At 57.9% G+C, this 27,502-nt stretch overlaps 8 protein-coding genes across 8 annotated transcripts; 3 read left to right on the top strand and 5 right to left on the bottom strand.

The window, feature by feature from the left end:
- Positions 1–1,388: 1,388 nt before the first annotated feature.
- On the bottom strand, positions 1,389–5,708 carry JDV02_002176 (3-dehydroquinate dehydratase). The gene is made up of 6 exons (XM_047983176.1): positions 4,660–5,708; positions 4,383–4,449; positions 3,958–4,228; positions 3,739–3,906; positions 3,504–3,682; positions 1,389–3,447 (listed from the first exon to the last, which is right to left on the bottom strand). The coding sequence occupies exons 1-6, from the start codon at positions 4,807–4,809 to the stop codon at positions 1,604–1,606; spliced, it is 2,679 nt and encodes an 892-aa protein (XP_047839146.1). The 5' UTR covers positions 4,810–5,708; the 3' UTR covers positions 1,389–1,603.
- Positions 5,709–7,001: 1,293 nt separating this feature from the next.
- Positions 7,002–10,734, bottom strand: JDV02_002175 (3-dehydroquinate dehydratase). Its single transcript, XM_047983175.1, has one exon. The coding sequence runs from the start codon at positions 9,643–9,645 to the stop codon at positions 7,372–7,374; it is 2,274 nt and encodes a 757-aa protein (XP_047839145.1). The 5' UTR covers positions 9,646–10,734; the 3' UTR covers positions 7,002–7,371.
- A 2,848-nt stretch (positions 10,735–13,582) lies between these two features.
- On the bottom strand, positions 13,583–14,583 carry JDV02_002174 (uncharacterized protein; the record flags this gene model as incomplete). Its single annotated transcript, XM_047983174.1, has 2 exons — positions 13,583–13,621; positions 13,675–14,583. The coding sequence occupies 2 exons, from the start codon at positions 14,581–14,583 to the stop codon at positions 13,583–13,585; spliced, it is 948 nt and encodes a 315-aa protein (XP_047839144.1).
- Positions 14,584–15,678: 1,095 nt separating this feature from the next.
- JDV02_002173 (uncharacterized protein) lies at positions 15,679–18,822 on the top strand (the record flags this gene model as incomplete). The annotated part of the gene is made up of 1 exon (XM_047983173.1): positions 15,679–18,822. The coding sequence occupies one exon, from the start codon at positions 15,679–15,681 to the stop codon at positions 18,820–18,822; it is 3,144 nt and encodes a 1,047-aa protein (XP_047839143.1).
- A 1,061-nt stretch (positions 18,823–19,883) lies between these two features.
- JDV02_002172 (uncharacterized protein) lies at positions 19,884–20,985 on the top strand (the record flags this gene model as incomplete). Its single annotated transcript, XM_047983172.1, has 2 exons — positions 19,884–20,111; positions 20,266–20,985. The coding sequence occupies 2 exons, from the start codon at positions 19,884–19,886 to the stop codon at positions 20,983–20,985; spliced, it is 948 nt and encodes a 315-aa protein (XP_047839142.1).
- A 120-nt stretch (positions 20,986–21,105) lies between these two features.
- Positions 21,106–22,408, bottom strand: JDV02_002171 (Transaldolase; the record flags this gene model as incomplete). The annotated part of the gene is made up of 4 exons (XM_047983171.1): positions 21,106–21,659; positions 21,738–22,047; positions 22,115–22,299; positions 22,360–22,408. The coding sequence occupies 4 exons, from the start codon at positions 22,406–22,408 to the stop codon at positions 21,106–21,108; spliced, it is 1,098 nt and encodes a 365-aa protein (XP_047839141.1).
- Positions 22,409–23,999: 1,591 nt separating this feature from the next.
- On the top strand, positions 24,000–26,076 carry JDV02_002170 (uncharacterized protein; the record flags this gene model as incomplete). Its single annotated transcript, XM_047983170.1, has 6 exons — positions 24,000–24,103; positions 24,160–24,932; positions 24,994–25,249; positions 25,306–25,589; positions 25,637–25,862; positions 25,911–26,076. 6 exons carry the CDS (start codon positions 24,000–24,002, stop codon positions 26,074–26,076), a joined length of 1,809 nt encoding a protein of 602 aa, XP_047839140.1.
- Positions 26,077–26,120: 44 nt separating this feature from the next.
- JDV02_002169 (Pseudouridine 5'-phosphatase) lies at positions 26,121–27,213 on the bottom strand. Its single transcript, XM_047983169.1, has 2 exons — positions 27,085–27,213; positions 26,121–27,012 (listed from the first exon to the last, which is right to left on the bottom strand). Exons 1-2 carry the CDS (start codon positions 27,141–27,143, stop codon positions 26,190–26,192), a joined length of 882 nt encoding a protein of 293 aa, XP_047839139.1. The 5' UTR covers positions 27,144–27,213; the 3' UTR covers positions 26,121–26,189.
- Positions 27,214–27,502: the final 289 nt, after the last annotated feature.

The raw sequence follows: 27,502 nt of genomic DNA, 5'->3' as shown, positions 1-27,502 counted from the left end.
TGCTGTGCTGGATCCGCTATCTATTTTGTATATCAGAAGTGCTCGCTGTGATAAAGATGCAAAATGGTGTTTTTGTGTGACTTGCTCTTCGAGGTTGTGTGTATATCTCTCTCTGCATTGTGCCCGCGCCGCCGGTTCGATATTTATACCCCGAACGATGGAACACACGTCCCCAAGGCGGCAGGCATATTCTCTCGCATTCGGCGGCCCAGTGCTGCTGCCTCGAAAGATGTTACTCGATCCAATACTCCGTACGCCCGTTCAAGCCTCCCGTGCCATGCATGCATCCATGCATCCACGTCATCAGCTTCCAGGTTTCCCCAACGTCGCTCGTGACGGACCATTTTCGAGTCCATGGGTGTTCTAGATTTCTCCCCCGCCGTCAGCTTCTCTCTTCTCTCCCGTCAAGACACTTTCATCCATTCATGCCCATCCCCATCCATCGTCGGTCGCAACGATGCATCTCCTCGCAAGAAGGGCAGATGACGCCCGTCCGCTTGCTTGCTTGGCTCAGCTGATGGCCCCTGCGGACCAGTCTCTACCCATGCTTTCAACATCGGGATGCGACCCTCCCCCGCGAGGGACGTCAATCACCCCGCGGACGCGACCACCTCTGCCGCGTTCAACATCTAACGTTAGTACTGTAAGTACTAAGTGCTACGAAGTGCACTTGATGCCGAGCCGGCTGCTGTTGATGTGCGTGCATGTTTCACTTCTCGCGGAAGCGGCTCACGTTGCATCCCAAGCCCGCGCCACATGCACGCCCGCAAACCAGGGCAAGTCGTTGCCATCCCGCGGCAGCTGAACAACCTTAAAATCTTGATCTCCAGCCACCACAACAAGACAGCCAGCCCGCCGTCCCCCTCTCTCAACTGCAGGCGCACACCGAGCCCAAAAGTCCCCGAACCCCCCCAAACGTCTACTCTCTCTCAACTGCGTAGTAGCCGGCTGACCGCACCGCAAGGAAAGTGGTGATTCTTCAAGTCGTCTCGGCTAACCGGCTACAGGCCATTTGGCCTATCACGGCCTCTTCCCTCTTCCTTACTTGTACGTTGCATGATGGAGATTCGAGATATGACGGAGACTCCGAGCAGCAGGATGCAAGCCTCGTACTCAACCAAGCAACTCGGATACTAGCCTCCTCTCCGCCAAGGGCGGCATATGTAGATTCGTAGGGCTGAGCTACGGACAGCTCCGCCCCAGCCCCTATAGCCACATAGCCGTGCTTGGCAGACGAATCACCGCTTTGGGCGCCGCCATGCTGAATGTTTGCCGCAACGCCAAACAAATACTCTCGACGCCTAGAGCCGCCTTCAGCTGGCGCAGCAAGCCTCACGTACACTGTCTGCCAGCACATCGTGTCATCTTTTGCGAGAGCTGTATGTAGAGCCAAGGCGCCAAAAGGCCGTCATGCATATCCATGGGTATATATCTTGGCTCTGTGCGGGCGACTACTGTCGCCATGCATATTTCGTCCAAGCGAGTTGCAGATTTGTACACAATTCAAGACATATACGTCCCCCCTCCGTATTAGTCAAACACCACCTCGAGCAGCATCGACTGTTTTGCCGCTCAGACGGCCTGTTGCTGTCTGCACTGCCTCTCAGGCGCTGCCCCCACTTCCCGATAGGAAGTAGTCAAGCTCGTTCCCCGTTCCCGTGTTGAAGCGCTGCTCATCCTCAGCCAACTGTTCAAGTAGGCTCAAAAACGGGTCCTTCTCATCTGTTTGCGTCGTTCCCGTACTGCCGCTCTTTGCGCTCTTGGTGCCGGGGCTTGGCGCCGGAGCCCCGGAGTTAAGAATGCTCAACTTGTTTTGCTGGCCGTCGTCCCCGGCCCAAGCCGCAGGGCTGCTGAAGGTATTCGTAGGCAACGTTCCAAACATGGGGTCGTAAGGATTGCCGTCATTAGCCGCGCCCTGGCCAGAGTTGCCGGGCGTGAACCCTGAGCCATACCCATAAGGACTGAACCCAGTCCCAGACAATGGAGGCATGCCTTGTCCCGCGGTCCGTGGCGTCAAAGGCGATATGCCGTACGCCTGCCCTTGTCCAGACGTTGGGGCAGCCGGGACAGACGGCATTACGTTCCGCACGCCGCTGGAGGCCTGGCTGTATTCCGGGTTCTCGTAATGCGCTGCCAGGGGTGGCGATGGCCCGGCCGGGGATGGCTGCACTGCCCCTGACTGGTACGAAGGGGCTCTTGACGCTTCGGGTGACGGCAGAGGAGCTGGTGCTCCGGCTGTGGGCTGTCCGTGTGCGTCGAGCCGTTGAGCTTGCTGGCTCAAGGATGTGGCCTTGCGCTTCAACTTCGTTCGTTCCGCATGACTGGCGGCCTGCGGTGCCTGAGCCGCGGCCCCAGCGTAGGAGCCCACGAAAAAGTCCACAACCGCGTCTGTCAGGCTGAGATGGGCAGGGTCGAAGCGAAACGACTTGCCGCCGGGGCCGCCAATATTTGAATATCGGTCGAAAAAGTCCTCGAGGTGGAATCCCGGTGTGTACCGCATAGCGCTGCCTAGCATGACATTGACTAGTTCGCCGTGGGCATTGTAAATGCCCTGCAGAGTATCCCGCTCATGCTGCACATTGGCCCAGGCGTACTGAAGCTCGCTCAGTGTCTGCATCTCCCGGGAGAGGGATTCCGACGACTGGCTGAAGACGTTGGACTCGCCGAGAGCGCTGGTATTGGTGTAATGTGTGCCGTGGATATGCACCGTCGCTGCAGTGCATATGCAGTAGCCGACGATTGCCGGCCACTCAATCGTGCTTGCTTGTCTCGCAAAGTCGATGAGCTCCGCAATGGCGTTCGCATGCAAAAAGCACATATTCGTCGCCTCGATCTGCCACGACTGATGCTGGCCGTTGCCAGCCAGCTCCGCCAAGTCAATGGGCAGAAATGGCCGGTAGACTAGGCAGTGGATGAGGTGGTAGATGAATTTGCTGAGTACCAGAATGGTGGCCTCGGGTTGCCGAAAGAGTGTATGCAGGCCGGAAAACATGTCACTGGCGCCGGAGGCCCAAAAATCGAGTTCTTGACGGATCTTTGACAGCGTCGACAACGAGTGCCAGGGAAAATGAGAATCCCCCTTGACGCCACCAGCAGCAAGGTACCTGTTGGTGATGCCGAGAATGCGGGTGATGTCAATGAGCATGCCGGTACTGCCTTGTGACTTTTTCCCGTTGCCGTTAAAGTACTGGACGTTGGAGCCGCGTTGGAAGAACTCGCCATCGACAGGCAGAGCGGAAGGACTAGGAGTCCAAGCCGGCAGACGGAGGGCAATGCTCTTGTCGCGTATCAGCGACGGCCGTTTTGAGCCACATGTCAGGAACCGATCGAGGATGTAGCACGTCCAGAACAGGCGTCTCCTCAGTTCTCGGTCCGCCAGCCCAATCGACGCCTGTGTGTCGACCTCCCGATGCAGCTCAAGAGCTGTGGCCATGCCAATGGCATTTGCTAATCGGTGTCAGCGACTCGGGTAGTCTGTTTGGTTGGGTACGTTGGTATCTTACCCATGAGCATATGCGCCTTCTTTCCCTTTCCAGACGCAATAGAGGCAAGGACAAGGAGTAATAGAGTCTGCAGAGTATCGATCGACGGCTCATCGACGTCCATCGACTGTCTTGCCCGTGCAGCATAATCCTCGCTGAGTTGCACTGCAGCCTGGCTGCCTTGAGGATGAGGAGTGAGCCTGGAAGAGCGTCAGCCGAGATTGCACGAAGGAAGTACCGACAAAGTTCTGCTCACCTGCCAGCTACGGCCCAAAGAGCACAGCAAAGGTGATGGGGCGCTTGGCCCGCCAGGACGCGATGTCTCGTTGACGACTCATCGACAATGTAATAGGGCTTGCCATGAGAACGAGAAAAGTACGTGTGCAGGAGTGTGTCGACCTGGACTGGTGAGGCAGTAGACTCTCTTCAAACCATGTCAGTTCCCATGTCCAGAAACACTGGCGGGGCAACGCACCTCGGATCCAGGACCAGTGAATTGACACGCGATGAGGTGCTCGTCGGCGCCTTGTCCGACCCGCTGGCGATTCGTTTCAGGGGCGGCTCCATTGGCTCGGCCCCGTTGCCGTCAGACTCCTCGGGCGTGACATCGTCGTTGTCGGCTTCGTCGTCCTTGGAAGACGACCCCTCGGCATTTTTCTCCTTGAGTTTGGCCTCGAGCCCGTCAACCCGCTTAAGCAGCGCCTCCAGGACATCCGTCTTGGGACCGCGCTTTTTGGGGACGGCATCTGCAATATCGTGAAAGGTTAGTAAGCGAGCAAACGTTGTGTCACCTCGGGATTTTTGCGGATGTCCGCGTCGCCAAGGCGGCAGATGAGCATGACACCGCGGGCAAGCACGCCGTATGTGTGTGTGCGCGCGCGCATGCGCGTTTCAACATACCGTAAACGCAGGGGCACTGGAAAATCTGGCACGCCTCGCATGTAGGCCGTAACCGGTTGCACTTGATCTGTCGCGCAATGGAAGCCCGGTCAGCGATGGCCGCACACGGCGACGACGACGACGACGACGACGACGACGACGACGACGACGACGACGACGACGACGACGACGACGACGACGACGACGAGTTGCCACCGGGACCAGACCACGGTAGCATGAAGCGCGGGGCCAAAAGGCTCAGCGCGGTCAGTTCGGGAGGGGGACACTGGCAGCTTACCTTTCGCTTGCGACACGACTTGCAGTTCATGGACTCGCGCGGGCCCGTCTCCTGGCGGCGGGTGGGCAGGCGCTCGATGCTCACCTGCTGCCGAGGGATGGCAACAGGATGGGCATGGCCGGCGGCGATGCCGTGCGGTGAGGGGTTCATCTCATGCTCCGTCGGTGGTGCGTCGTCGTGCTCTCCCCCTTGCTCGTCAGCAGTGCCGAGTCGCCGATGGATGGGGTGTGCGTGGCTCGCGACGCTAGCGGTCTCGGCCGCAATGCCAGCGACGACAGGATGGCCGTTGGCGATGATGGTTGTGTGCGAATACGTGGTTGACGGGAGAGGTTGACGAGACGAGCACGCTGACTGGCGGGGCGCCGGGCTCTGGCCCAGGGCGTCAGTGTCGAATTGATCCGCGGAGTGTCGGCGGTGGTAGTGGTGGTGGTGCCCTCCACTGAGTCCACTCCTTCCTCGGCAGACAATTTCCAATCCAGCGGCCAGTGCAACAGCAGCGTCACGCCTGGCTGGGGCGCAGGATTGACGGAGAGGCGATGACTTGACGCCGAGCAATCCACTCAGTTACAATGCACTGCACTCAAAAGGCAAAACTTCGACCTGTGTATTTTTTCTCCTAGCAGCGAGTCCGTGCTGCTGGCTGGATGTGTGCTTGAAGTTGGATTGATTGAGGCGCTGCAGCCGTAGGCAGCACCAGCACCAGCAGCACCAGCAGACCGAATATGCAGTGTAGTGCAGTGCAAATGCAGAAGCGCACGGCCCTGGTGCGGAACGCCGGCAGAAGCTCTCTCAGCTTGGGGCGGCCCGGGACCGAAGGATAAGAGAAGATCGTCGCGGGTGGCTCGTGCTTCTCTCGGAGGCGGCGGCGCAGATGCACACCACACAGAAGAGACGAGACAAGACGATACAAGGACGAAGGGGGGAGGAGCTGTGCTGTGCTATGCCGCACCGTTGGCCCTACACGCACATACAGCCAGCCTTGCGGCTCCGAGGGTGGCAAATTCCTAGGGCCGGACGGATCCGAATCGACGGCGCCGGCAGATGGCTCGATGCGATGAGATGAGATGAGATGGATGCGAATGCGATTGCTCGCGCACGCGCGACTTTCTGTCGAGCCAAGCCAACAACCGATCCTGTCTTGTCAGCGCGTGGGTGGCGAGGTTAGGAGCTGCTGTGCCGCATTTGTCGGGGTCGCACCCGTTGTCTCGATTCGCTGAAGGAAAAAAAATCGAGGGGAGATGGTCAAGATGGGAAGGGTCCGAGCTCCTTCCTCGTGCGGCTGCGCATCGGGGAGGGGCGTGGCACCAAGTTTATGTCGGAACCGCAGGCCGGACCACCCACGCACGATCTGACAGCAACGAGTCACACTCGCCCCCATCGTGATCGAACAGAGTGTCGTGCATCCCATCTCTCTGCGGTGCGTCCGCCTGCCTGCCATGCGCGCCAACCCAAGGTAAGTAAGTGTAAACGTGTTGGTTGATGAGGTGGTGATGCTAAGTTACTACCGACGTATCTGCACCATCAGCACCAGCTACCAGTAGAGCTAGAGCTGGAGCTACCACCAGCGACAGCAGGCCTGCACCGGCCCTCGGCGCGCCACTGTCGATGCAGGCCCATGCAGGGCCCCAGCTGCTGTGGAGGCCCCGCGCATCGCGGCAACAACCAGCCCCGGAGACCTGGAACGCCCACTCGGAACCCTGCTGAGGACCCTGCTGGGAGCCAGTAAGCGCCCGCGGAGATGACCCCTAGCGCGCTGTAGCGCCGCGCCAGCACCCTTTCTGGCGAGCTTCAACAGCCTTAGTTCACGCTGGCGGCTCACCACTCGCACGAGTGTCGGAGATGGATGCCATCATTGCCATGATGAAAAGCCCCTGCCCACCCGCGCGCGTGGTTCATCAAGTCTCCATCGATGCTGCCGGAGCACCGGGTCCGTGCCCTACGTATTGCCTACCTTACCAGTCACTCGTAATACCTAACGTTATTACTACTTCGTACATACTTCGTAGTCATAGGGCTTTCCAGTCCTGCCCTCTGGCCATCGAAAGCGAGGCCTCCCTGGGCTGTATTCACTGTTCAGGTTGCACACTGCCAAACGTGCCCTAGACCACTGCATCTTCGGCCCCAAGTGACCAAGGTAGAAGGGAAAAAAAGACCCGCGATGCCCGGGGCTCGGCCCTGTGTCACGTCCCGTTACTGGCCCGGGTGAGGTGTGGCTGACGACGATGCATTGCTTAGCCTCAAAACGTCGCCCATTATCGTCTCATTCTCTTCCCCGCGGCCTTGGCCGCAACGCCGCGAAGGCGCCATCCACAGCATGATCCCGGCTCGCCGGCCCGTTTACGTCTCTTCAACTTGTTATCAATTGCTGACTGCAGACCGCTCGAGACTATTTCGTACATGCATGCCCCCTCCCCGACCAAAACACCGGCCTCGCCGAGCAACATGTATTCAAGCCACGTCAATAGAAAAAAAGAGACAAATGGCGGGCTACGTGATGAGTAGCCAACTCCAACAGTCCATACCTAGCGGCACCACTGCCCCCGTTGTTCCCCCCCCAAACGCCATACACAGATGCTTGCTGTTCGTAAATTTCCACCGTCATCCACCCCGCGCATCCAAGCAAGGCCTATGCTTCCCCATCCGATCCCCGTGTCACCGACGGGACCGGGCCAAGCTTCGCGTCCACGTTGCCCCATCCAGCACAGCAACGCCTTAAAACGGGTTCCTGCCACTGGCAAGCCGGACGAAGCTGTACGGGACGTTTTGCCCGACCAGCAGGCGAAGGCTTTCCACCGTCGAAAACGCCGCCACATCGGCCGCGCCGTATGCCAAAAACCCACTCTTCTCGGCGGCATCGCTCGGATCGCTCTTGCTTTGTGCCGTCACGTCGGCAAGATTGAGGAACACCTTCTTAGTGTTTGACCCGTTTCGTGGTCCGGAGGCGCCAAAGACCCTCACCAGCATGCTGACGAGGTTGCTCTTACCCGGCCCTAGCGCTGACACGATTACGAACGGAGCCGTGTCGTCTGCGACGGATCGTGCTCGTTGCAACGACTCCATACTTATAAACTGCTCGATGGGCGGTGCGTTGCGCGCGAGGCCGGGTGGGGTCCGGAAACCGACCGTGTAGATTTTTGCAATCTTGAGCGCCTTGAGCGCATAAAATACGGGTGCCGCGTCGTCCGAGGCAGAGGCGAGCACCACGGCCGCCCGTCCAAAGTATGCCGAGGGCGCCAAGTCCCTGATCAAGGCATGCATGATCCCCCGCCACCCAGCATTGTCGAATATGAGCGAAGCGTTGGAACCGAGGCCCTCTTGCCTCGATGCCGTCGTGCCGTCTGCTTGCTGATGCGGCGGGCTCGATGGCAGCGAGGCCGGCGTCGACGATGCCGACGACCCAGCTTTGACGACGATGGTATCCACGATGCCAATGGCTCTAGCTGCTTCCGTCAGAGTTGGGCCTCGTCCGTTGTTCAAACCGGCGAAAAACTTGTTGTGTTTTGTGAGTGTCTGCACCGAAATGCCCGGATCTAGGTAGGCACCCCCAAAATCTTTCTGGTTGCACCACACTTCCATGCCCGTGAAGTTGTTTGGCGGCCGCTCGACCATGGCGAAATGGTGGGGGAGCCCCAGCTCGTTGAAGCATTTCTCATAGAAAGGCGCCTGGGGCACCGCGCTTCGGAATGTCGATATGCTAACGCCAAATATGTTCTTCTTCGGCAGCTGACCGACCATAGCCAACGCACTGTGTATCTCGGCGGTGCTCATCTGACCAGGGGCAGCTATGAGGGGGAGTAGTGGATGCGTGATCGGTGTGAAGACCTTGTTCAACGTTCGCGAGATCTGTCCTACCTCGGCCATGTTGATTCCAGAAAACGGAGGCGCGTCAGGGAACTCGGCGCGTATCTTTGACCGGAAGTATTCGAGCTCAAAGTTCTCGTTATGCTCGTTGATAATAGCAATCATCTTAACTAAGTCGGAATACGGGCATGATCGTTGGAAGACATCGAGTGCATACTGCGACGGCCAGCGGAACGTCCCCGAAAAATCGTGGAATGCAGACATGATGCGCGAGTTCCCCCTCCTAGTGTAGAGGTCCCGTCGAATTGCCTCTGGCAGCCAAAGCTCGACGTCGATGTATTCGACTCCCCACTGGATGGCCTTGTATAAGTAACGGTGGTAGAGATCCGGGTCGTCCATGGGAAACCTGCCATTCTCATTCGTGCACCTGGTTGTAAAAATGATGGGCAACTCGGTTCGCTGGCGCAGAAGCATCACCTGCTCGCCCACGTAGCTAAGACTGGGCACGCCTGCAAAGTTCCCGCCGCCAAGAGGCTCCCGAAGTAGGTCGACGCGAATTTCGACAGCATCGGAGCCGACAGTCAGGATGTCCAGGTTTGGCAGGGCGGCCCGAACATCGGGGAACGTGGTCGACATGAAGTATGTCCTGGGCTTGGCCATGAGTTCCTCATGATGGCTTACCTGTCCCAGGACGAATGAGATGAATCTCGCCAGGTAGCGTCTAAAAGATGAAGGCTCGGTATAAAGGAATTCGTAGTCGCAGTGAGTCGATAGTTGGGCATCAGGGGGCATGCCCAGATGGACGCAATGGGCGTTGATGGCAACGACCAGCTCCCGGTCTCTCGTCTCGACGTCCGCTTTGGCCTCGCCAGCCAATATGCCGATAACATACCCACGGTCGGCGGCGACGATATCGCCAAAGCTGCTCTTTAATCTGAAGGGCTTGCCCAGGACCTCGGCGAAGACAGATACGATGCGATCCTGTCCATGACCGTACACGAAGACGACTATCCTCTTGTCTCCTTCTTCAGGAGCTCCTCGAAGTGATCTCCCATGAAGCATGACGGGGCTTTGGCTTGGTCTGGCGTCGAGATCCATGGCGGGAGATGCCGGGTTGCCATTTAACCCCATGGCGGGGGAGGGCCCGGGCGAGGGGCTGGTTAACAGCTGCTGCACGGCAGCCATTGTCCTGATTCGTGGAACCACGCGCGGTGTTGGAAAGGGTCAGGCCGATATTTCCGCACCGGCGACCCCTTATGTCACGGCGATTCTGTTGTCGGCACTCATCCACGACGTGGTGTGGGGTACGGCAGGACGTGCCCGAGTGATGCTTCGGTCAGGCGCCAGAGAAAAGAAGGTGAAAGGTGAATAGAAATCAGACCGAGTCGCTGAGAGTGGCTTCTGACAAGTTGCCTCGTTGAAGACGCCGCAGTGTCATCCGACGACACCACTTTGGCCCTAGATAGGTCAAAACGACCGGGGAGCTGGCAAAATGGGGGTGTCGGCTGCCTCTTGGGTGCTGTCGCAGGTTTTGTCGATGCCTTGGTCAGAAAGTACCAGCATATGAGAGGCCAGTATCGGGTTGAAATGCAGAGTGAAAACAAACTGCGAGAGCAGGGGACACCTGGGAGGGACAGGTGAGATACAACCCCGGCGATCGCAAGACGTCAAGCAAGTTGTCTGACTCTGGCAGGCGATCCTCAAGCGGACCACGGCTTGGCTGGGGCTGCGGAGATGCGACCCCTCGGGAACAAGAATACCAAGTTCAAGGGCTTGAGGCGAGAGACTTCTGGAACGCCGTTGGTGGAAGGGCGTGGGGGAGGAAGGAGACGCGGGCGTGACCGAAGGGGGCCAAGTTGTTCCACCAGAGGCGCAGTGTGCGAGCGAGAATTTGGGGCGAGCAGTAGGCCAGCCGCTAGTGGTATTCGCGTTGATATCGTGCCGCGTGCTAGCGGGCGAGAGCGATCTGGGGCAAATGAGTCGAACCCTGCGCCGCAAAGAGTAGCCGGAAGTTGGAGATGCGGAGGGGGTGATGGCCGCGGCGACGGGAGCCCGGTGCACGACGGGATGTGGGATGGGCAAGGGCCCGAGCGAGGGGCGAAAAGCTCACCCAGTCGAGTGCCACGCTCCGTGTGTTCGGTCGTGTGGTGGCGACAACCGTGGCGGAGAGAGAGTCGCCGGACGAGGCGCGAGCTGGGTCAGCAGGGCCAGGGAGGTAGACGAGGTTTGGGGGGAGGATGTGAGGATACCCAGGCAGGATGGGATGGAATAGGATGGGATGGGATGGGATGGCGTCGCCGCGTTCCAAGAGGGGATGCAGTAGCCGCTTCAGCGGCGCTTTCATTGGGGGCTCCATCGGGCCAACCCAGGTGAGGTGGTGGTGGGAGCCCTGCCGCGGGCGAGCGTGTGCCTGCCATCCTGCCTGCTCCCCACTGCACTGCCTGCCACGGCGGCGTGCAGCTGCTCCGTCATCAACCATGCAAGCGCGCCAGGCGTGGCTCCCGGACGCCTTGTGGCGGGTCTTGCGCAAACCCCAGCGACTACACAGGGTGTCCCTCCGCTGTCGCAGCAGTTAGGTTGGATTTGTGCGACGCGAGATTCTCCGCCAATGGGGGCCCGTTGTGCTTGGCTGGTGCATAGCTCTCCGCTAACCCCCCCCCCCCCCCCGGGACTTGGGAGGATGGGCAGGCTCGTCGTTCGACGAAGCTCGGCGAGGTGGGCAGGATCTGCAGATGCCATAACGACAGGTTATTTGGTTACCAAGCATGCCCGCGCGTATGGCCCCTCAAGAGCCTGGGGAGTCTGGCTCGCGTGCACTGTCGCGGTTGGTGCGCATGTATCAGGCATGTAAGACGAATGGAGATAGCGGTCGCTCAGGCTCAGTCAGGGGATGCGGGCAGCTGGAGATGTGGCCTTGCATGCATTCCATGTCCTGGAGGACTGCATCTCAGCAGACCCTGGCTTGCCTGGCTTCCATGCCCCTTCCATTGAAGCTTACCTACTTCGTACCTAGGAGGTATCTACTCTAGGTAATCCGCTCCCCGGAGACCCCCGTACGTTCATGGAAAAGGGGATGGACCATGAAGCACTGTGCGATGAATCGTGCATCCGTATCGGGAAAGCGAAGTGTGGTCAGCAGTGCAGAAAGAAGGCGACGCAATGCACGAGGTCGTGCCTGCCGCCGCGCTGTTGCTGCCATCCATGTACTTCGTACAGTATACTAATACATACTCCGGGGGCCGCGCCTGCCTCGCCAGCTAAAACATCGACGACGTTCATTTGGTTGAGCAGCCATCATGCATGGATGCGTCACTCGCTCGCTTGGGCCAGCCGAAACACCAAAATTTTCTCTCGTCACTGCTGCTCGGTGCCTCAGTTGTCAATGCCTACCAGTAACGGTCGGCCACTAACCAGTACCAGTGGATACCAGCCCGTACCTAGTCCCGGCCCGAACTCCCGTCGGCAATTGCATTTCACGTTCGCATTCGCATTTGCCTGCAGACTCTGGCGCCACGGCGGTTCAAACGCCGACATCACCATCATGACGAGCAAAAGCGTCCGTCCTGATCAGCGCACTTTCCGAGCCGCGAGCCTGCTGCGTCGACCCCGTTCGAGCTTCGGCACACCGGGATACTGGACCCGAGCAACCAAACCGTCCCGCTCAACGCTCGCTGTCGAGCTCAACACTTCGGTGTTTGGCATCCACAGTCGGTCTTAGGATTCCCGACCACAGCACAGACGCCACGCGTGACGAAACTTCCACGAATGACCGTGTTATCCAGCCTTCTTGGAATCATGGTGCCCCTGGTTCCAGGGCCTGGGGTTTGCACCACAGCTCCTACCCATCCTCCACCGTCCTGAATGAGGCATATGCTGCTTGGCCTTGCGCCTCAAAACGAGACAATTTTTCGATTCGCCCTTGGGCCCAATCTTAGCCCGCCTCATGCGGACTTGGGACAAAGTGACGTCTCTCGGCGACATTCTTAGCGCAAAACGGCAGCTTTGGAAGTCTCCGAGCTTTGTCGGGACTCGAGAGGGGTCCTCCTGTGGGTCCCAAGTCCATCGCATAATAAACGACGACGTTTGCTCACAAATAGTTCATCACTTGCGCTGCTGTTGTGGAATTGCGACTTGCAACACCTCATCTCGACCCGAGGCCTTTCGTTTCGGTTTCTCGGTGTGGAGACCAGAGTCCTTCCGTCTCACTTAGCCGTTGCTCGAAGCGAACGGGGAGCTCCGACCCTGCAGTCTCGGGCCAGCACGGTGCAACTATTATACCCGCGAACGCCACATTTCTAGAAGGAAGGTTTATCCAGAAGCTATAAATAACATGCTGGGGCATATCTGTTGCGTATTCCGACGTTGGCTCTCCAGGACTTATTGGATTGCATGGCTGGCAATGCCTCGCTCATCAATTTCCCCGCTGTTGGCCGCGCTGTTGGAATCTGACTTCTCACAGCGTCCGTGTTCCCAGAGTGGCACCTGGGTAGTTTGTTGCTTGGCCCTCGTTGATGACCACGACATACATCGCCTCCGACGGAGATTTGAGATTCTCGGATTGAGCGACGTCTATATGGACCGCAAACTTCGCATGGATTGGCGTTTCAACCAATACGGCAAAGGTGATCTACATATGACAAGACGGGGCACAACCAAGACACGACATGTCAAATCGAATCCCAGGCCCCGCCTCTTCATGACACCTTATAGGTCAATGTTCTCACTGTTACTATTTTTTCCTTTAATTTTCCGGGACAAAGGTAGTTACACGACAGCCGCGCAAGCGTCCCCCGTTCAGCGCCAGAACAAGGACATAAGACGACTGCCTCGCCAACTTCGAAGCATATATAAAGGACGCATACCTTCACTCGGGGTATTGGTCGAATCGCTGGTGACTACATCCTATTCCATGAAGCACGAGAGCTACTTCCGCACTCAAGACGACCGGTACTTCAGTTTGGGACGGGCACTCTCCCCGTCTTGACCATATATAGCGTCCCGTGGCCAGCATTGCCGGGCGTCGATTTGGACAACCCATTCCGCGAGAATTGATGTAGCCATGACTTGTTTATATAGTTGCCCAGACCACCCTTACCTCATGTGCCCACATATAAGTTTTCTCTTACATGTCTTCGTCCGGTCTGTAAGTAACGGTGATTTCCTGGTAACATCAGCGAGTGTCAGACTGAGACAGGGCCTATGCAGATGCCGTACCGGCGTTAATGGATCGTATCCTATCAGTCTGCCAAAGTCCTCGTCCGTTAATTCGCTGAAGTCGCGGCTTTCACACGGCAAGGGCGAGCCAACCGTCGTCTGTTGTCGTAGGATGAGAGGGCTAGACCGCGACCAAGCGGCGCCACAGAAGAGGGTGCCCAGAGGTGAGTCCGAACTTGTCCTCACTTGCACCTCGAGGAGTCCGTGAACAATGGGCGCTGGGCGCGTAAACACAACAGCTGTCCGCAACATTGAAGGGACTCCACGTTTACTCAATTCGTTCTCCAACACCTTCCACTCAACGCAATTATCATCTTCCAGTCCCGCGTCTTTCGCATCCTCTGATGTGAAAAGGTCGCCCTCGAGCTGTTGTTGGAATGTATGCAAGTAATCAACTGTCTTGGCCGTCTCCCGCCACGCACCACCCTGTAATAGCGGAACGCCGAAGCCAGGTTGCTCAATGGATACCCCCATCTTACGCGCCTCGTTCGTGGAAAGGTGAGCATCCACGGCATCCGTATTAATCTCGTGGGGTGCCAAAATGCGGACCTGTGGGAACTGTTCGCCTTGCTTTGCTGGGACTAAACTGAAACGGACTTGCAGGCTGATTATACGGCTCTTGATGTCGGGGCTCGAAAAGTTGAAACGAAATCCTACCAGACTTGCGGCTTGATTTCGGTATAGGCCGTGTCGAAGCCTTTGGACGTCGACAGACACTCGCCACTTTCTAGTTTGCTCCAGAAACACGCGTCGTTTCTCCGCCGAAACCTCTCTTGGGCCCTTGTTCGTCTTGCCGAGCGTAAGGTCGGAGTAATCCACTTCGAGATCAATGGTGCGCGACAGTTCCGACGATGGGTCAGTATTCATGTCTATGCGTAGGTCCCCGTGTATTTCCGAGTCGTTGTCCATGTTTACGGTTAGATTTCGTAAGGTGGAAGACGTGTGGACACGACTGCGCCTGGACACAAGGGCCTTTGTTCTTACCTTATGTAGGCTAAGAATATCCAATCAAAGAAAAGACGTGTCGAAAAAGAGAACGTTGCACATTTCTGCGGCTGACCTCCAGCTCGCCTCACACAACTTTCTGCCTTTCAGCTACAAGGGTCGGGCCTTGTGCGGTCAGGGGCAGTTGCACGAGATGTCCAATCGATGCTTATAATTCAGATAGCGTTGCAGCAGCTGAAACAAATAGTCAAAGCTGAGTGGCAACGGGCATGACTGGTGTAGTCACCCTGTGCGGCCATTGAACCGTGTAATCATTGGCCAGTCCGAAGCTGGAGGCGGAACGTGCGCGAGGGCGCCTAACGAAGAGTCCCCTGTCCCATATAGCAACTGAAGGACGTCGATCTTCGCTTGAGGAAACCAGTTCCAGGTGCCGCAACTTTGTAAACACCAAGGCAAAACGACATGCAAATGAGCGACAGAGTCACTGAGGCGAGGGGCCTCAGAGATCGTGGCTTGTACACGGACGCGAGCCAGCGTTTTCATGAGGCTCTCCAGGAGTACCCTCATGGCGAAACCGCGCCCCTCAGGATCGAAATTGCTGCCATGAAACTCAGCCAGGGGCTCTTGGGAGAGTGTAACGACATTCTCCTGGAACTGCTTTCTAGCGTCGATAGAAATACCCTGGAGCCTCGGATTTTGGCTCTCTTTGACATGCTTCGCGCTACTGCGAGTGCCGCATCAACTGTCAAGATGGAAAGCCCGTTACGCCGCAGCGTCGAAACGTACACAATGTTCCTTCTCGGGCGTTCAGAAGTGGATTTTGACAGCTCGACGATGGTAAGTAACATTGATGCCATTTTAAAGGGTCTCAGACTATTGTAGATGATGACCGTCTCGTAGGTGACCATTGCTGTTATGTACCACAGCCTACTAGCATATGCTCGATTGCTTGGGTATCAGCCCGATTTCAACCTTCCATCGTTCTCAGCGGAGTTCCAAGCATCACTTGTACGCCATCTGCTCGTCGAACAGAGATTCGATGATGCCTTTCAGATATCCATGCTATCCAACTTTTCAGACCAGATATCCAACACGGAGCTCCTAAAGGACGTGCTCGCGGTGGAGGAGCTGCCCGAGCTCGCACGGGCCCAAGCTCTGTGGTGTTATGCGGATAATATCAGATGCGATGAAGGTGGCGATGGTTGGCTGCGGGAGCTCGCCACGGCGGCGCGGCTGTTTGATAACGCCCAGCATGCTACCGGGGCTCTAGAGATTCGCGTGGACATCCTGAAGCACAAAAGCAATTATAAGACCGCCACACACGATACCGAAGAGCTTTGGGAAATAAAACGTCGTCTGGAGAACGTCGGGAACTTCAGAGCAGCAATGGGCTGCCTTCGCGCGATTGTTCTGATCAATACGCATGGGCTTGCCACGCCGCCTGCATCACTGCGGTCGCGAGTCCACGAGGACTGGTCTCGGCTTTCAAGTCTTTGCCGATCAAAGCAGCTGCAAACTTCACCGGATGCGGCAGATGTCCTTGACTGGCAGTCCACAGTCTGCAAGACCCCCAAGGACTTGGAGTACCTCGAGCACTTCTACGACAACATTGCCGATCTCGATGCTCCAAACGTCATTTTCTACGTCTTGCAGAAGTTGCGCCAGCAATACAAAAAGATGGGGGAAAGCGAAAAAGCAGCCAAATGTCTCTCTCGCAGACCAGACACTCTGCCACGAAAGATCTTTATTGATGAAGGCCTTGACCCGTTTGATGCACGGCTGAAAATGATATCGACAAAGGAGGAAGTCAGTGATACCGAACGCGAGCTTGCCTGTCTTCGATCAGAGCTCGACAAGGTGCGGGGCATCGTGGCCGATACCGTGGACATGGAGCACCGAGATGCTGAGGTCCGACGCCTTCTCGACATTGCGGCTACATACATCGGGCAGTGCAAAATCCGTGGGGAGGCCCAGATGGACCTCATTGGGCCGTTGATATATGACGCCATCGAAGGGTTGTGCGAAACCTTGGACGAGAGACGGGCAAGGCTTCACAGGGGGGAGTTGTTGTTATGCAATGCCGATCACCTACAAGGTGAACTCGTCTTCCTCGACGCAGCTAATGACTTCGAACGAGCCCGTGAAGTCACTATTCGAATTTTGAAGACAGCGGCAGATCTCCAAGAGGCGGCGATTGCGATGTTCGAAGAAGGCGAGCATCAACTGGAGATGGGCATGGCAAAAGCAAGGCTCGGTCTGACGTGCGAGAAGTTTTGGAAACTCATTGAAACCGAGACCTTTGATGGCTTCTCCCTGGCCGTCAAGAACTTGACGGATGCATTAGCGATTGTTGAGAAGTTTGGACGGTTGAGCACGCAGCGGAGCTACTGCCAGAAACTGGTGCTCTTGTGGTGGGATCGATTCCGCATCCATGTCGAAGAGAGTGCGGTCAATGTCCAGTCCACGGAAGCACACTCGATGCTGCTGAAATGGGTCAACAAGGCAGATGAGCTCGCCACCGCGGAAAGGAACCAAGTCTCCCTGCTTTCTCGGCAACGGGCAGTGACAGGCAAGCAGGCTCTCCAGAGCGACAATTCAGTGCTTCAACTCCAGCAGGTCGCCAGGTACGTTAGCGAGCAGACGAATGATGACATGATGGCCTGGGAATGGCTGCAAAAGGCCAGAGCACGCAGTCTCTCCGACATGCTGGCCCTTGGCATCAACATACCAGTCCACCTACGAGTTTTGATTGAGGCGGATGCAGAGCTCACACGCCTGTTGGATGAGGAGAAAAACCTGGCGGAGCAAGTGAGGGATGCGTCGGTCCCATATTCCGCGGAAACTTGGCGTATACAAAACAAGCTGCAAGCGCACCGGGACACCATGAGACTGCGGGACCCTCTCCGAGAAGTGCTGGACCTCCGTGAAGGACGACCGGAGTCATTGGCGTCCCTGACCGAGATCAGCACTCGATCACCAGACGCCGCGAGCCGGAGAATCCTGCTCGTTGACTGGACAGTTCGAGACGGGTGCTGCGCAGCATTCGTCGTCTCGGATGCGGGTTTGAAATTCTTCAAGACCACCGTCACGGCGGAGGAAATGAGCTTGTGGAAGACGCAATGGGCAGCGGCCTGTGAGCAGGCAAAGCTATCTGGCTCGGACAAGAGGAGCTACAATCTCCTCAAAGAGATGTTCAAGGTGGTGGAGGGGTTGTTGACGCTCTCTGCCGAGGGGGATCTGCTCGTCTTCTGTCCGGATGACGTGCTGCGAGGCATCCCGCTCCATGCGGCTGTGATGCCCAACCGCCCTGGAAAGCGGAAGGACAAGCAGGAGACCCTTTTGGAGCGTAACCCCATCGTGTACGCGGCGAGCATGACGTCCTTTGCGCATTGCGTGACGCGGGAGATGGGGAGGCAGCGGACGGCCCGTGATATGAGTCGCTCTTATGTCGCCGTGTTCGAGCGGACAGACCAACCGGATGTTGCTGCTGCTGAAGACTCGTCTGCCGGAGACAAGCTGAACGAGGCCGAGGAGAAACTCAGAGACGAGTGCTATGAAAAGACACGCGACACCGCACGCAGGGTCGGGGCACAAACGGTCGTCGTGGGCAGAGAGGTTACTCACGCAAGCTTCGTGTCCGCCCTGCAAGCCGATCGCGTTTGCTTCCTCGGCCACTGCGACCTAGACGAGGGTAGTGCGATTTTGGGAAAAGACGTCCTGCAACAGGGTCTGGAGCTGGGCGGCAGCAGCAGCAGCAGCAGTAGTAGTAGCGGCTCACCTGGGCCGCCGCACCACGCGCCCGGCAGCCGTTCCCACGTCTTCACGACGTCGGACTTTTTCGCCGTCGACATCATCGCCTCGCACGTCACCCTCTTGGCGTGCTCGTCGGCCAACGAGGCGCTGGGCGCCCCCGAGGACCCCATCGGGATCATCAGCGCCCTCCTGTGCGCGGGGGCGACGTCGGTCATCGGCACCATGTGGAAGCTCAACCTTGCCACCGCGAACCTGGTCATGGGGCTGTTGGAGGAGACGACGGGTGACGATGCCATGGGGCATGAGGAGGGCGTGATGGTTGACCTGGCGATTGCTCTGCAGCGAGTCGTCAAGCGGCTGAGAGAGAGCAGGGACAACCGGGCTCCGTATAAGTGGGCGCCGCTGGTGCTGCACGGGGCATGGGTTTTGTCCGGTCACGATGATACGTAGGTAAGGGGGTGCAGCGCACAGCAAGGCTATTATGGGGGAAAATTCCAACCGCAGGGCTGATCTTTGAAAGCACGACATGCGGACGGGTGTAGACCAAACGTGAGAGAGCAAGCTTCGTGCATGTGTGAAGGTCCAGGTGGCAGCGACGCGACCAAGGGGGGCCGAACCACGAGCCTGGGAAAATCCTGGCCGCCAAGTCAAACACAGGCTAATCAGTCGATGAGCTATGACTTGATAGTGCGCTCCCTGGACTCAGCCGGCTGCACTGTGCGTGATAGACTGCTTCCGCCATCTTGGTGAGTGGTAGTCGGACACTGCGCTGTAGGTCCTCTGCGAGTGGTGTGACGTTTGAGTGCGCGTCTAACTACTGAAAAGCCCCATACATATGTACCGACCGGGCAATAGGTAGTAGCTTGGCAATAGGAGGTTATTTGGTAGCTTCGAGCTCAGCTGAGATGTGGCAGCCAACGGTTGTCACGATGCCTGCCCGCGGATGGCCAGCCGCCCCATCGACATCCGACGACAGAGTGATGTGGACTTGTGGAGTGTCCCACGTTTTGAGTTAGTGGTTCAGTAACTATCTGTATTACCCCAACTTTCCCCATTGCCCCGCGGCGAGACCAAGCCGTCGTTGGCCCGCCGTGAACCTAGTTGCCATCCGGCATTGTTTCCATCCCTTTCGTTGGTGCGGGCCGGTGTCGACTCCGAAGAAGGCAGCGCGCGAGACAGAGTGAGAGAGAGAGAGAGGAGAGAGTGAGAGAGAAGGGCTACCCACTCCGTCCCGCCCCGTCCGTCCGTCCGTTCGTCAGGCATTCATTTCAATCCCCATCAATGACCTCACCCGATAAACCCGTTGTGGGGGTGCGGCCGCGCGCCCTGTTCATGCCTCACCAACACCAGACAAGGGGACGTTGACTTTGTTGGCCGCGCCTGTCGCCAGACTAGACTGCTCCGGGCGCGCGCGGATTTCATCCATCTTATCTCATCTCATCTCTCCCCTCCCCCCTCTTTCATCGGCTGCTACTGCTGCTGCTGCAACATCTGAAACTCCACCTCCCCTCATGTCGTCCTCGGGCGAGCCCTCGCCGCCTGTCCGGCGGGCGTCCACCCAGTCCGCCACCGCTGCCGGCGTTGCAGGCCCCTCCGCCAAGTCCACCGTCGCCGCCGCCGAGGCCGGAGGCAGCAACAGCAAGAAGAAGAAGCGCATCAGGAACTGGACGGCCGATGACCGCGCCGTCCACCGCGTCTTTGAGCGCTCCCGGCGCGAGGCCTTTAAGGAGCGGCTGCAGGTGAGTCGTCAGCCCGTCCGTCCCGTCCCATTCCGTCCTCGGCCGTCTCCGTCTACATCACTTCGTACGAAGCAGAGAAAAGTCGCCACAGTGCATACAGGCCACGGGGGGGAGGAGAGGGCTCGCATATGATACATGACTAACGGAACGGCAGACGCTCGCGTCCCTCGTCCCCTCGCTCCAGTCGGTAGACCCCAACCGCCTCTCCAAGCACGTCGTCGTCGACGAGAGCATCACCTTCATCAGGGCCGAGCGGCAGGAGGCCGCGCACTCGCTCCGCACCGTCGACGCGCTGCTGGCCGAACGCGACGGCCTCCTCGTCGAGCTCAACCGCTGGCGAGCCACCGCCGGGCTCGACGTGCGCCTCCCGCGGGACCTACCGGTCGACGATCTCGCCGTCGCTGCCGCTCAGAGCCCCGCGATCCCACAGGGGAGCATGCGTCCCGTCGCAGCCCTTCGCGTGGACGACTGGGTCGCCGGCGGCGGCAACGACCTGCTCCCGGCCGGCGACGAGCCCGCTCTCCTCGAGGAGCCCGAGCCTTTTGGCGCCCCCGAACTGGAGCTCGAGAACTCGCTGGGCCTCATGCAGCTGCCGGTCGGATCGGCCTCGTCTGCGGGCCACATGGGCGGAGCGTCGTGGAGCCCGTCGGCGCCCGACTTCGCCATGCCCGGCCTTCAAACCGATTTCGGCGACCTCTTCTCGACTACGACCAAGGGTCTGCCCCAACAATCCATGGTGCAGACCTACGGACTGCCCCTCACGGATATGGAGCTCGCGCAGGACGGATCCTGCGATCGAGTGGGCAACTTGGACATTGCCGACCCGCGAGCTTTTGGCGGCGACCACGCACACATCTACAGCGGCTCCATATGAGGGCCTCGTGCTGTCTACGGGGACAGAGTCTCAACGCATCAATCACAATGTGGAACGCATCATTCCCAACACCTTATTCTATCACGCACTACGTCACAGCCCGTTTCTGTTCTCAAGAATCTACAGGGCAGCCAGGGCCTTCTCGACCTTTTCCTTGCTGCGGTTCTCACCACCGGTAAACAGCTCCAACGCAATCGCCAGGCGCTCCTTGGAGATGGGGTCGGCCTCGATCGCCTTGGTCAACTCCGCGCCTCCGTTCACGAGATAGTCAGTGTCCGTGCTCGCCAGCTTACCGTCCCACTTGGCCGCCGCCAGGGGATCGATCTTGGCCAGCTTGCGCAGGCGCTCGGGCGTTGGGCCCGCATCGCGGTAGACGTGCACCGGCTTGGGCACGCCCTCGCCGGGCTGCTTTTTGCCGTCGTACTGGAGCTTTGCGAGCTCGTTGAGCACTGTGTGCGAGATGGTGGCCGAGTGGCAACCGAGCTCGCCCGCCGCCATGGCCTCCTTTGCGGAGATGAAGCTCGCGTTCTTCAGCAGCGGCTGCTCTCGCCCCGTCTCCTTGTATAATCGACGGTACGTCTCGAGGATTTGGAAGACGCGCGCGCTCATCGGGTGCTGCGTAGCGGGGTCCTCGACGTCGGGCCACAATGAAAGGTCATCATGTGCGCGAGTCTCTGTTGAAAGGAGCAGGTGAGCCAAAGTTTCTCTCCCTTGTCCACCTTGTGTGGCTACAAAACAATCTGTGAACTAACCATTGAAGTAGGGGCTGATGTACAGCATCCCCGCCTGGCTGCACGCGATTGCCTGGGGGAGACCAAACAGCGCTGTTCCCAGCGTCGGGATGCCCTCGGCGCCCAGGATCTTGGCCGCGTTGAGGGCAGCGCCCGTTGACGGGATCTTGATGCAGTACCGGTCACGGCCGATGCCGGCGCGCGCAAACTCGGCGTCGTAGAGGCGTGCGTGCTCGAGCGTCGCCTGTGTGTCGTATGCCTTGGAGGGGAGCGTCTGGAGGAGGACACGGCCCTGGATGAGGTCGATGTTCTTTTTGCACATGAGAACGGCCTGGTCTCGTCAGCGCATTTTGCCATTATCAACTATGAATGAATTTGAACGGGGCGAGGAGGCGCACCATGCGGGTGTAGATGGCGAGCCAGCCCTTGTCCTTGAGCTCGCGCGCCGTCTGGGCCAGGAGGTCGGCGTTGGAGGGGCTGCCCAGCTCAATGTCGACCCAGAGCTGGTTGCTGGTCTGGTCGTGGGGCTTGATGGGCATGTTCTTGATGTACTCGGGGTCCATCCAGTCCACGTCGACGTTGACTGAAGACCTCAACTGTCAGCTAGGGCTCGAAAAGCAGGGCGCTGCGACGCGGGACTGACGCTGCTCCTCGAGCTTCTCGAGCCATGTCTGGGCGTCTGTGCTGCCCATCTTGCTTGTTCAATATTCTTCAGGTTTTCGATTCGGGTCTCGAATATAAGACGGGTTGAAAGACGAGTCTATTCGAAGGTCTCGTAGGTGGATGTAGGAGGGAGCATGAGAGCTGGCTTGTAGGACGAGAGGCTTGATATAACAGATAAGCTCAGAGCAGGGCAGTCTTATACGTATACAGGCCGGGGCACACACGCAATACCCTCTCCATGTAAATGCGGCGACTTCGCTGGGTCCCTTCGGCCAGCCATGGAAACTTCCCATAGTCGCCGACGCCTTAGGCTGAGGTCCACCCTCGCCGGGCCGTGTGAGTGCGCACACGCAGGGTTGTGCTCGGGTGGGCGTGCGTCGCAACGGCACCAGAAAGTCGACGGCTAACGGTCAACCTGCACGCGCGAGGAACATTGCAGCGACGCCCGATGCCCGCCGGCTGCAAGGTAGATGCGAGGTACTTCGTAGCTGGCATGTGCTCTGGTAGGACGCCTGCGCAGGCCTGCCCCTCGGATGCTGTCACGTGTGCCCTCTTGCCTGGTGTACCAAGTACGTACGCACTTTCCTTCTCCAGACAGCTACCTACAGGTAGATACACCAACATCGCCTCACATCCATATCCATCCCGCCTTCACGATCTTGGCTGTGCGGGGTTGCCTGTACAGGCCCCGTGCCGGTCCTGTGCAGGCCTTTGGGCAAGAATCGCGAGACACGCAGGGCGACCCCTACGAGATGCGAGACAGTGGGGGGCCGTCAACCCACGCGTGCACCGACGCCGGCGTCTTCTCCAACTCGTCCCAGCCAATGAACCGCCTGCTCCATTCTCCGACACACGCAGGGCACCTGCGCACCCCGCATCCTAGGATGGGGATCTCTGTGCAGGGCAAGACCCGCCGGCTCTCGAAAGCCGGAGCAGTGTCCGCCGAGACGCAAGCCACCCCAGGCAGCCGGTGGACTGTTGTCGATCGCGGCTGGCATGCACTATGGCCAATAGCGCCTCGAAGCTGCTTATGGCCCGCGGACGGTTGAACGGCACAATGGCGATTCGGACACTGCTTTCTAACTACGCCGAGTGAAGGGCATAGCTCAAACTGCAACTGCTCTATGTCGGCTGAAAGGGCCATCTGCTTGCGATTTGTCGACTCCTTGGCTGGCTTTCCATCTCCAAGTCGTTCACGACCAGACCGGCAGAGGAGCTCGCTCCCTGGTACGTGTGAACACGGGAGAGCCATGACTCTGTGAGACCATGGCCACCCCCTTGTGCACGACTGAGTGGGAGTGGAACCCGCTAATCACCCCATGGGGGAGGGTCACACTAGACCCTTAGAAGCAACAAATATATAGTACTGGCAGCCATCACCAACGGCACGCCGTGGACTGCTGGTCAGTGGCGTTTTTACATGTTGGAGAGGCCGTTGTACGGACCCGGAACCATCTATATAACACGAATGCCGATCCCTCTGACTCACGACATATCTCGACCCACTTGCTTCATCGTTTCACGCGATCAGATCGAGCATTGCTTCTAGACTCCTCATCTTTTGCATTGTCACGACACCTGCTTTGGTGCTGCGGTGAGACCGTCACTATCTCCGCCATCATGGACCGGGAGGGCAATGTCCAGACCATTCAAGACGTCAAGGACGAAGCCTTGAGCCATGTCGAAGACACGGGCAACAACTATGCTCGCAACATCAATGCCAAGTGAGTCCCAATATGCACCGCGGCTGCTTGGCCACTGAGGCTTACATGTCTGCTAGGATTTGGAACCCGCTCATGGGAATTTCCAAGGAGAACCTAAGGTCTCAAGTAAACGCCTTCTGCGGCGAGTATGGCTTCACCGACAAGCAGGATCTCTTCTTCCGAGGCGCTCTCGCGGCGCAAAACCCGCACCCGGACACAATCGCCTCCATTCCCGAGTTCACCGATGATGATCGGTATTGGCTACAGCGCGAGATCACACACCGCTGGCACCTACCCAAAGCACTCTACTACACCGTCGCCCTCTGCTCCCTTGGCTCTGCCGTCCAGGGTTGGGACAACACGGGCGCCAACGGGGCCAATCTCTCGTTCCCGCAAGAGTTCGGCATCGAACACAATGGCTGGCTCATTGGTGTCATCAACTCTGGTCCGACGCTCTTTGGCCTCTTGAGCGCCTGGGCGGCTGACCCTGTCAACAACCTCATCGGCCGCCGCGGTACCGTTTTCCTTACGGGTCTCTTCTGCATCTTCCCCGTGCTCGCTCAAGCCTTTACTCAAAACTGGCAAGGTCTGCTCATCTGCCGCCTGTTTATGGGTCTCGGCATGGGTATCAAGATCTCGACGATCCCGGTGTTCTCTGCCGAGGTAGCCCCTGCGAGCATTCGCGGTGGCCTCGTCACCAGCTTCCAGATGTGGGTGTCGTTTGGAATGTTTGTCGGCTACTGCTTCAACCTTATTTTTTTTCGCATCGGCCGCTTGGCTTGGCGGTTCCAGCTTGCAGCTGCCTTTGCCCCCGCTGTTCCAGTCTGCATCTTTGTCTGGTTCTGCCCAGGTGTGTTCATATACTTCCGTCACGGCAGATGACACGTAGATGACGACTGACACCACCGCAGAGTCTCCGCGCTGGCTTATGAAGAAGGGCCGGTATCCCGAATCCTTCCAGTCATTCTGCCGACTGCGCAATACCGAGATGCAAGCCGCCAGAGATCTGTATTACGCCCACTGTCAGGTCGCGGAAGAGCGCGACGCTTTTGCCGGGGTGAGCTTCTTTCATCGCGCGTGGGAGCTCGTCACGGTCCCGCGCCTTCGTCGTGCTGTCGTGGCCAGCTCATGGATTGTAATAAGCCAGCAGTTTTCGGGAATCAACATGTCAGTCATCTTCGAGCGCTATCATTGTTATCAGCATAGCTAACGAATTATTGTAGAATGGCTTTCTATAGCTCTACCATCTTCGCAGAGGCTGGCTATTCGGCACTGAATTCTTTGCTCGCCTCCATGGGCTTTGGCATCGTGCTTTTCGTCTTTGCCTTCCCGGCTGTCTATACCATGGATACATTTGGGCGACGCAATTTGCTTCTGGTCACCTTCCCCAACATGGCTTGGTGTCTCCTGGCGGCCGGCTTCTGCTTCCTCATGCCGGAGAGCTCTGGGGCGCGAGTTCCCCTCATTGCGTTTTTCATCTATCTTTTTACAGCCTTTTACGGACCAGGTAGGTTTCTCTGTGCCAGATTTGGTGGCGATTGTTAAATTCCCCAGGGATCGGACCGTTGCCTTCCATCTACTTTTCCGAAGCCTTCCCTTTGTCTCACCGAGAGCTTGGCGCCGGCTTCACCATCTGCGTCAACAACGCCGTCGGCAGCGCCCTCGGCCTCACATTTCCATCGCTTCTGGCCAAGCTTGGTGCAACTGGTGCCTTTGGCCTCTATGCCGGCTTGAACCTCTTGGCATTTTTCGTGATTTTTTTCATTGTACCCGAAACCATGTAAGTGCAAATCCTTTGCTGGTCCACGGCGGCTGCTGATAAAAGTAGGAAACGCACTCTGGAAGAGCTCGACTACATTTTTGGCGTACCTACCCGGCGACACATTTCTTACCAGGTGGGCACTTGGTTGCCGTGGTTCATTAGGCGCTACATTTTCTTCCAGCATAGCGCTAAGCTGGAACCGCTCTATAAGCTCGACGGCTCGGGAGCCTAGAAGAGCTAAGGACCACATGCAGGACCGAAGACAAGGCCGGCAGACGAGGCTCATTTTATAATTGAAAGTGGCGTGCAACTGAATCGCAAAACGCCACTGTCTCGTAAAGTTATCTATGGCGGTACATTGATGCCGTACTTCTCGTAATCGAAGTGCTCCAGACTTCGTATACATTCAGCCCAGCCATCATCAACCGCCCCTAGCTGCCAGTCGTCTCCGATCTCAGCTATTCCAGTTCTCCCAGCTAGCACTTCCTTCTGTATTGCTTGATACTCAACCGCCAAATCTGGATGTGGTACCCAAACAACCCTCATGCCGGCCCGTCTTCCAGCCTCTACCCCCACCACGCTATCTTCAAAGACCAGACATTCTTCGGGCTTTATTGCTTTTCCGCCAGAGCTCGCCGTCGAATTGATCAATTGCAAAGCGAGTAAGTAGACGTCAGGGGCCGGTTTCCCTCTGCCTTGCCGCACTCTCGGGTCATCACCCAGGACCAGCTTGTCGGGATGGAAGAAGCTTAGCAACCGTTTCGCTTCTGGGCTCGATGTTTTCAACTCGTAGCTCTGAGTCGTCGTGCTGGAGGCCAATGCAAGCTCAATGCCGCCCGCATCAATCGCGCCGCTGTGTGCACGGCTGAGGCAAGACAGGAGCTCTTCCGTCCCAGGCAGCGGCTTGGACTTGGGAAAGTCCAGCCGCCATTGTTCTTTCAATTCATGAGCGAATTGTTCGCGAGGGACCGGCAGGTTGGCCCAGCTGTGGAACAGGTCGCCGTTGGTGGAGTCTGGGACACCCATAAGCTGGGCTCGGATCGACGAAGTAAAGGGAGGTCTTCCGTACTTCTCGAGAAGTCGGTTCGTGGACTGGGTGATTATGTCTTCGGAGTTGATGAGAAGCCCATCCATGTCGAAAATGCAGGCCCGGATCGCGGGGAAAGTGCTGGCAATCAATCTTTGTTAGCTGCACAATCTGCGGTGCTACTGTCGTCTCGACAGTCGGTATTGCCCATACTTGGGCCTTTCACGGATGTCTCCGTCGGACGACAATTGCTCTGTCTCGGAAGTATCCATGGGTCCTGAATGAAGCCAATCTGTGATTCGACTTGAACCATTGAGAGAGCGAAACAGGTGAACCTCAGAGGGGCGATTGGAGGGTACTAACGAGGGAGCCGGTCACCGCTTTCGACTATGAAGAGAGTGGAGAGCTACGTTACGGTACATCGGAACGCTAACTGCTTTAGTGACTGAGCGTGATTCGCCACTGCTGCTTGTCAACCTCCCCCCCCCCTTCTGACCAAACAAAGTGCTTCAGCCGGCGCCAGCGGCCCGTGCCATGCTTTTAGCGCAATAATCGGGGACCAGCTTGTAGACTCGACGAGCCGCCGTATATTTGGCACGCTGAACACCTGGCGCAAAGCCTTTCCCGCCTC

Source organism: Purpureocillium takamizusanense, chromosome 2, assembly GCF_022605165.1.
Source record: "Purpureocillium takamizusanense chromosome 2, complete sequence".
Classification (NCBI taxonomy): Eukaryota; Fungi; Ascomycota; class Sordariomycetes; order Hypocreales; family Ophiocordycipitaceae; genus Purpureocillium; species Purpureocillium takamizusanense.
The sequence above is the reverse complement of the archived record's forward strand: the minus strand, read 5'-3'. Positions and strand labels throughout refer to the sequence as shown.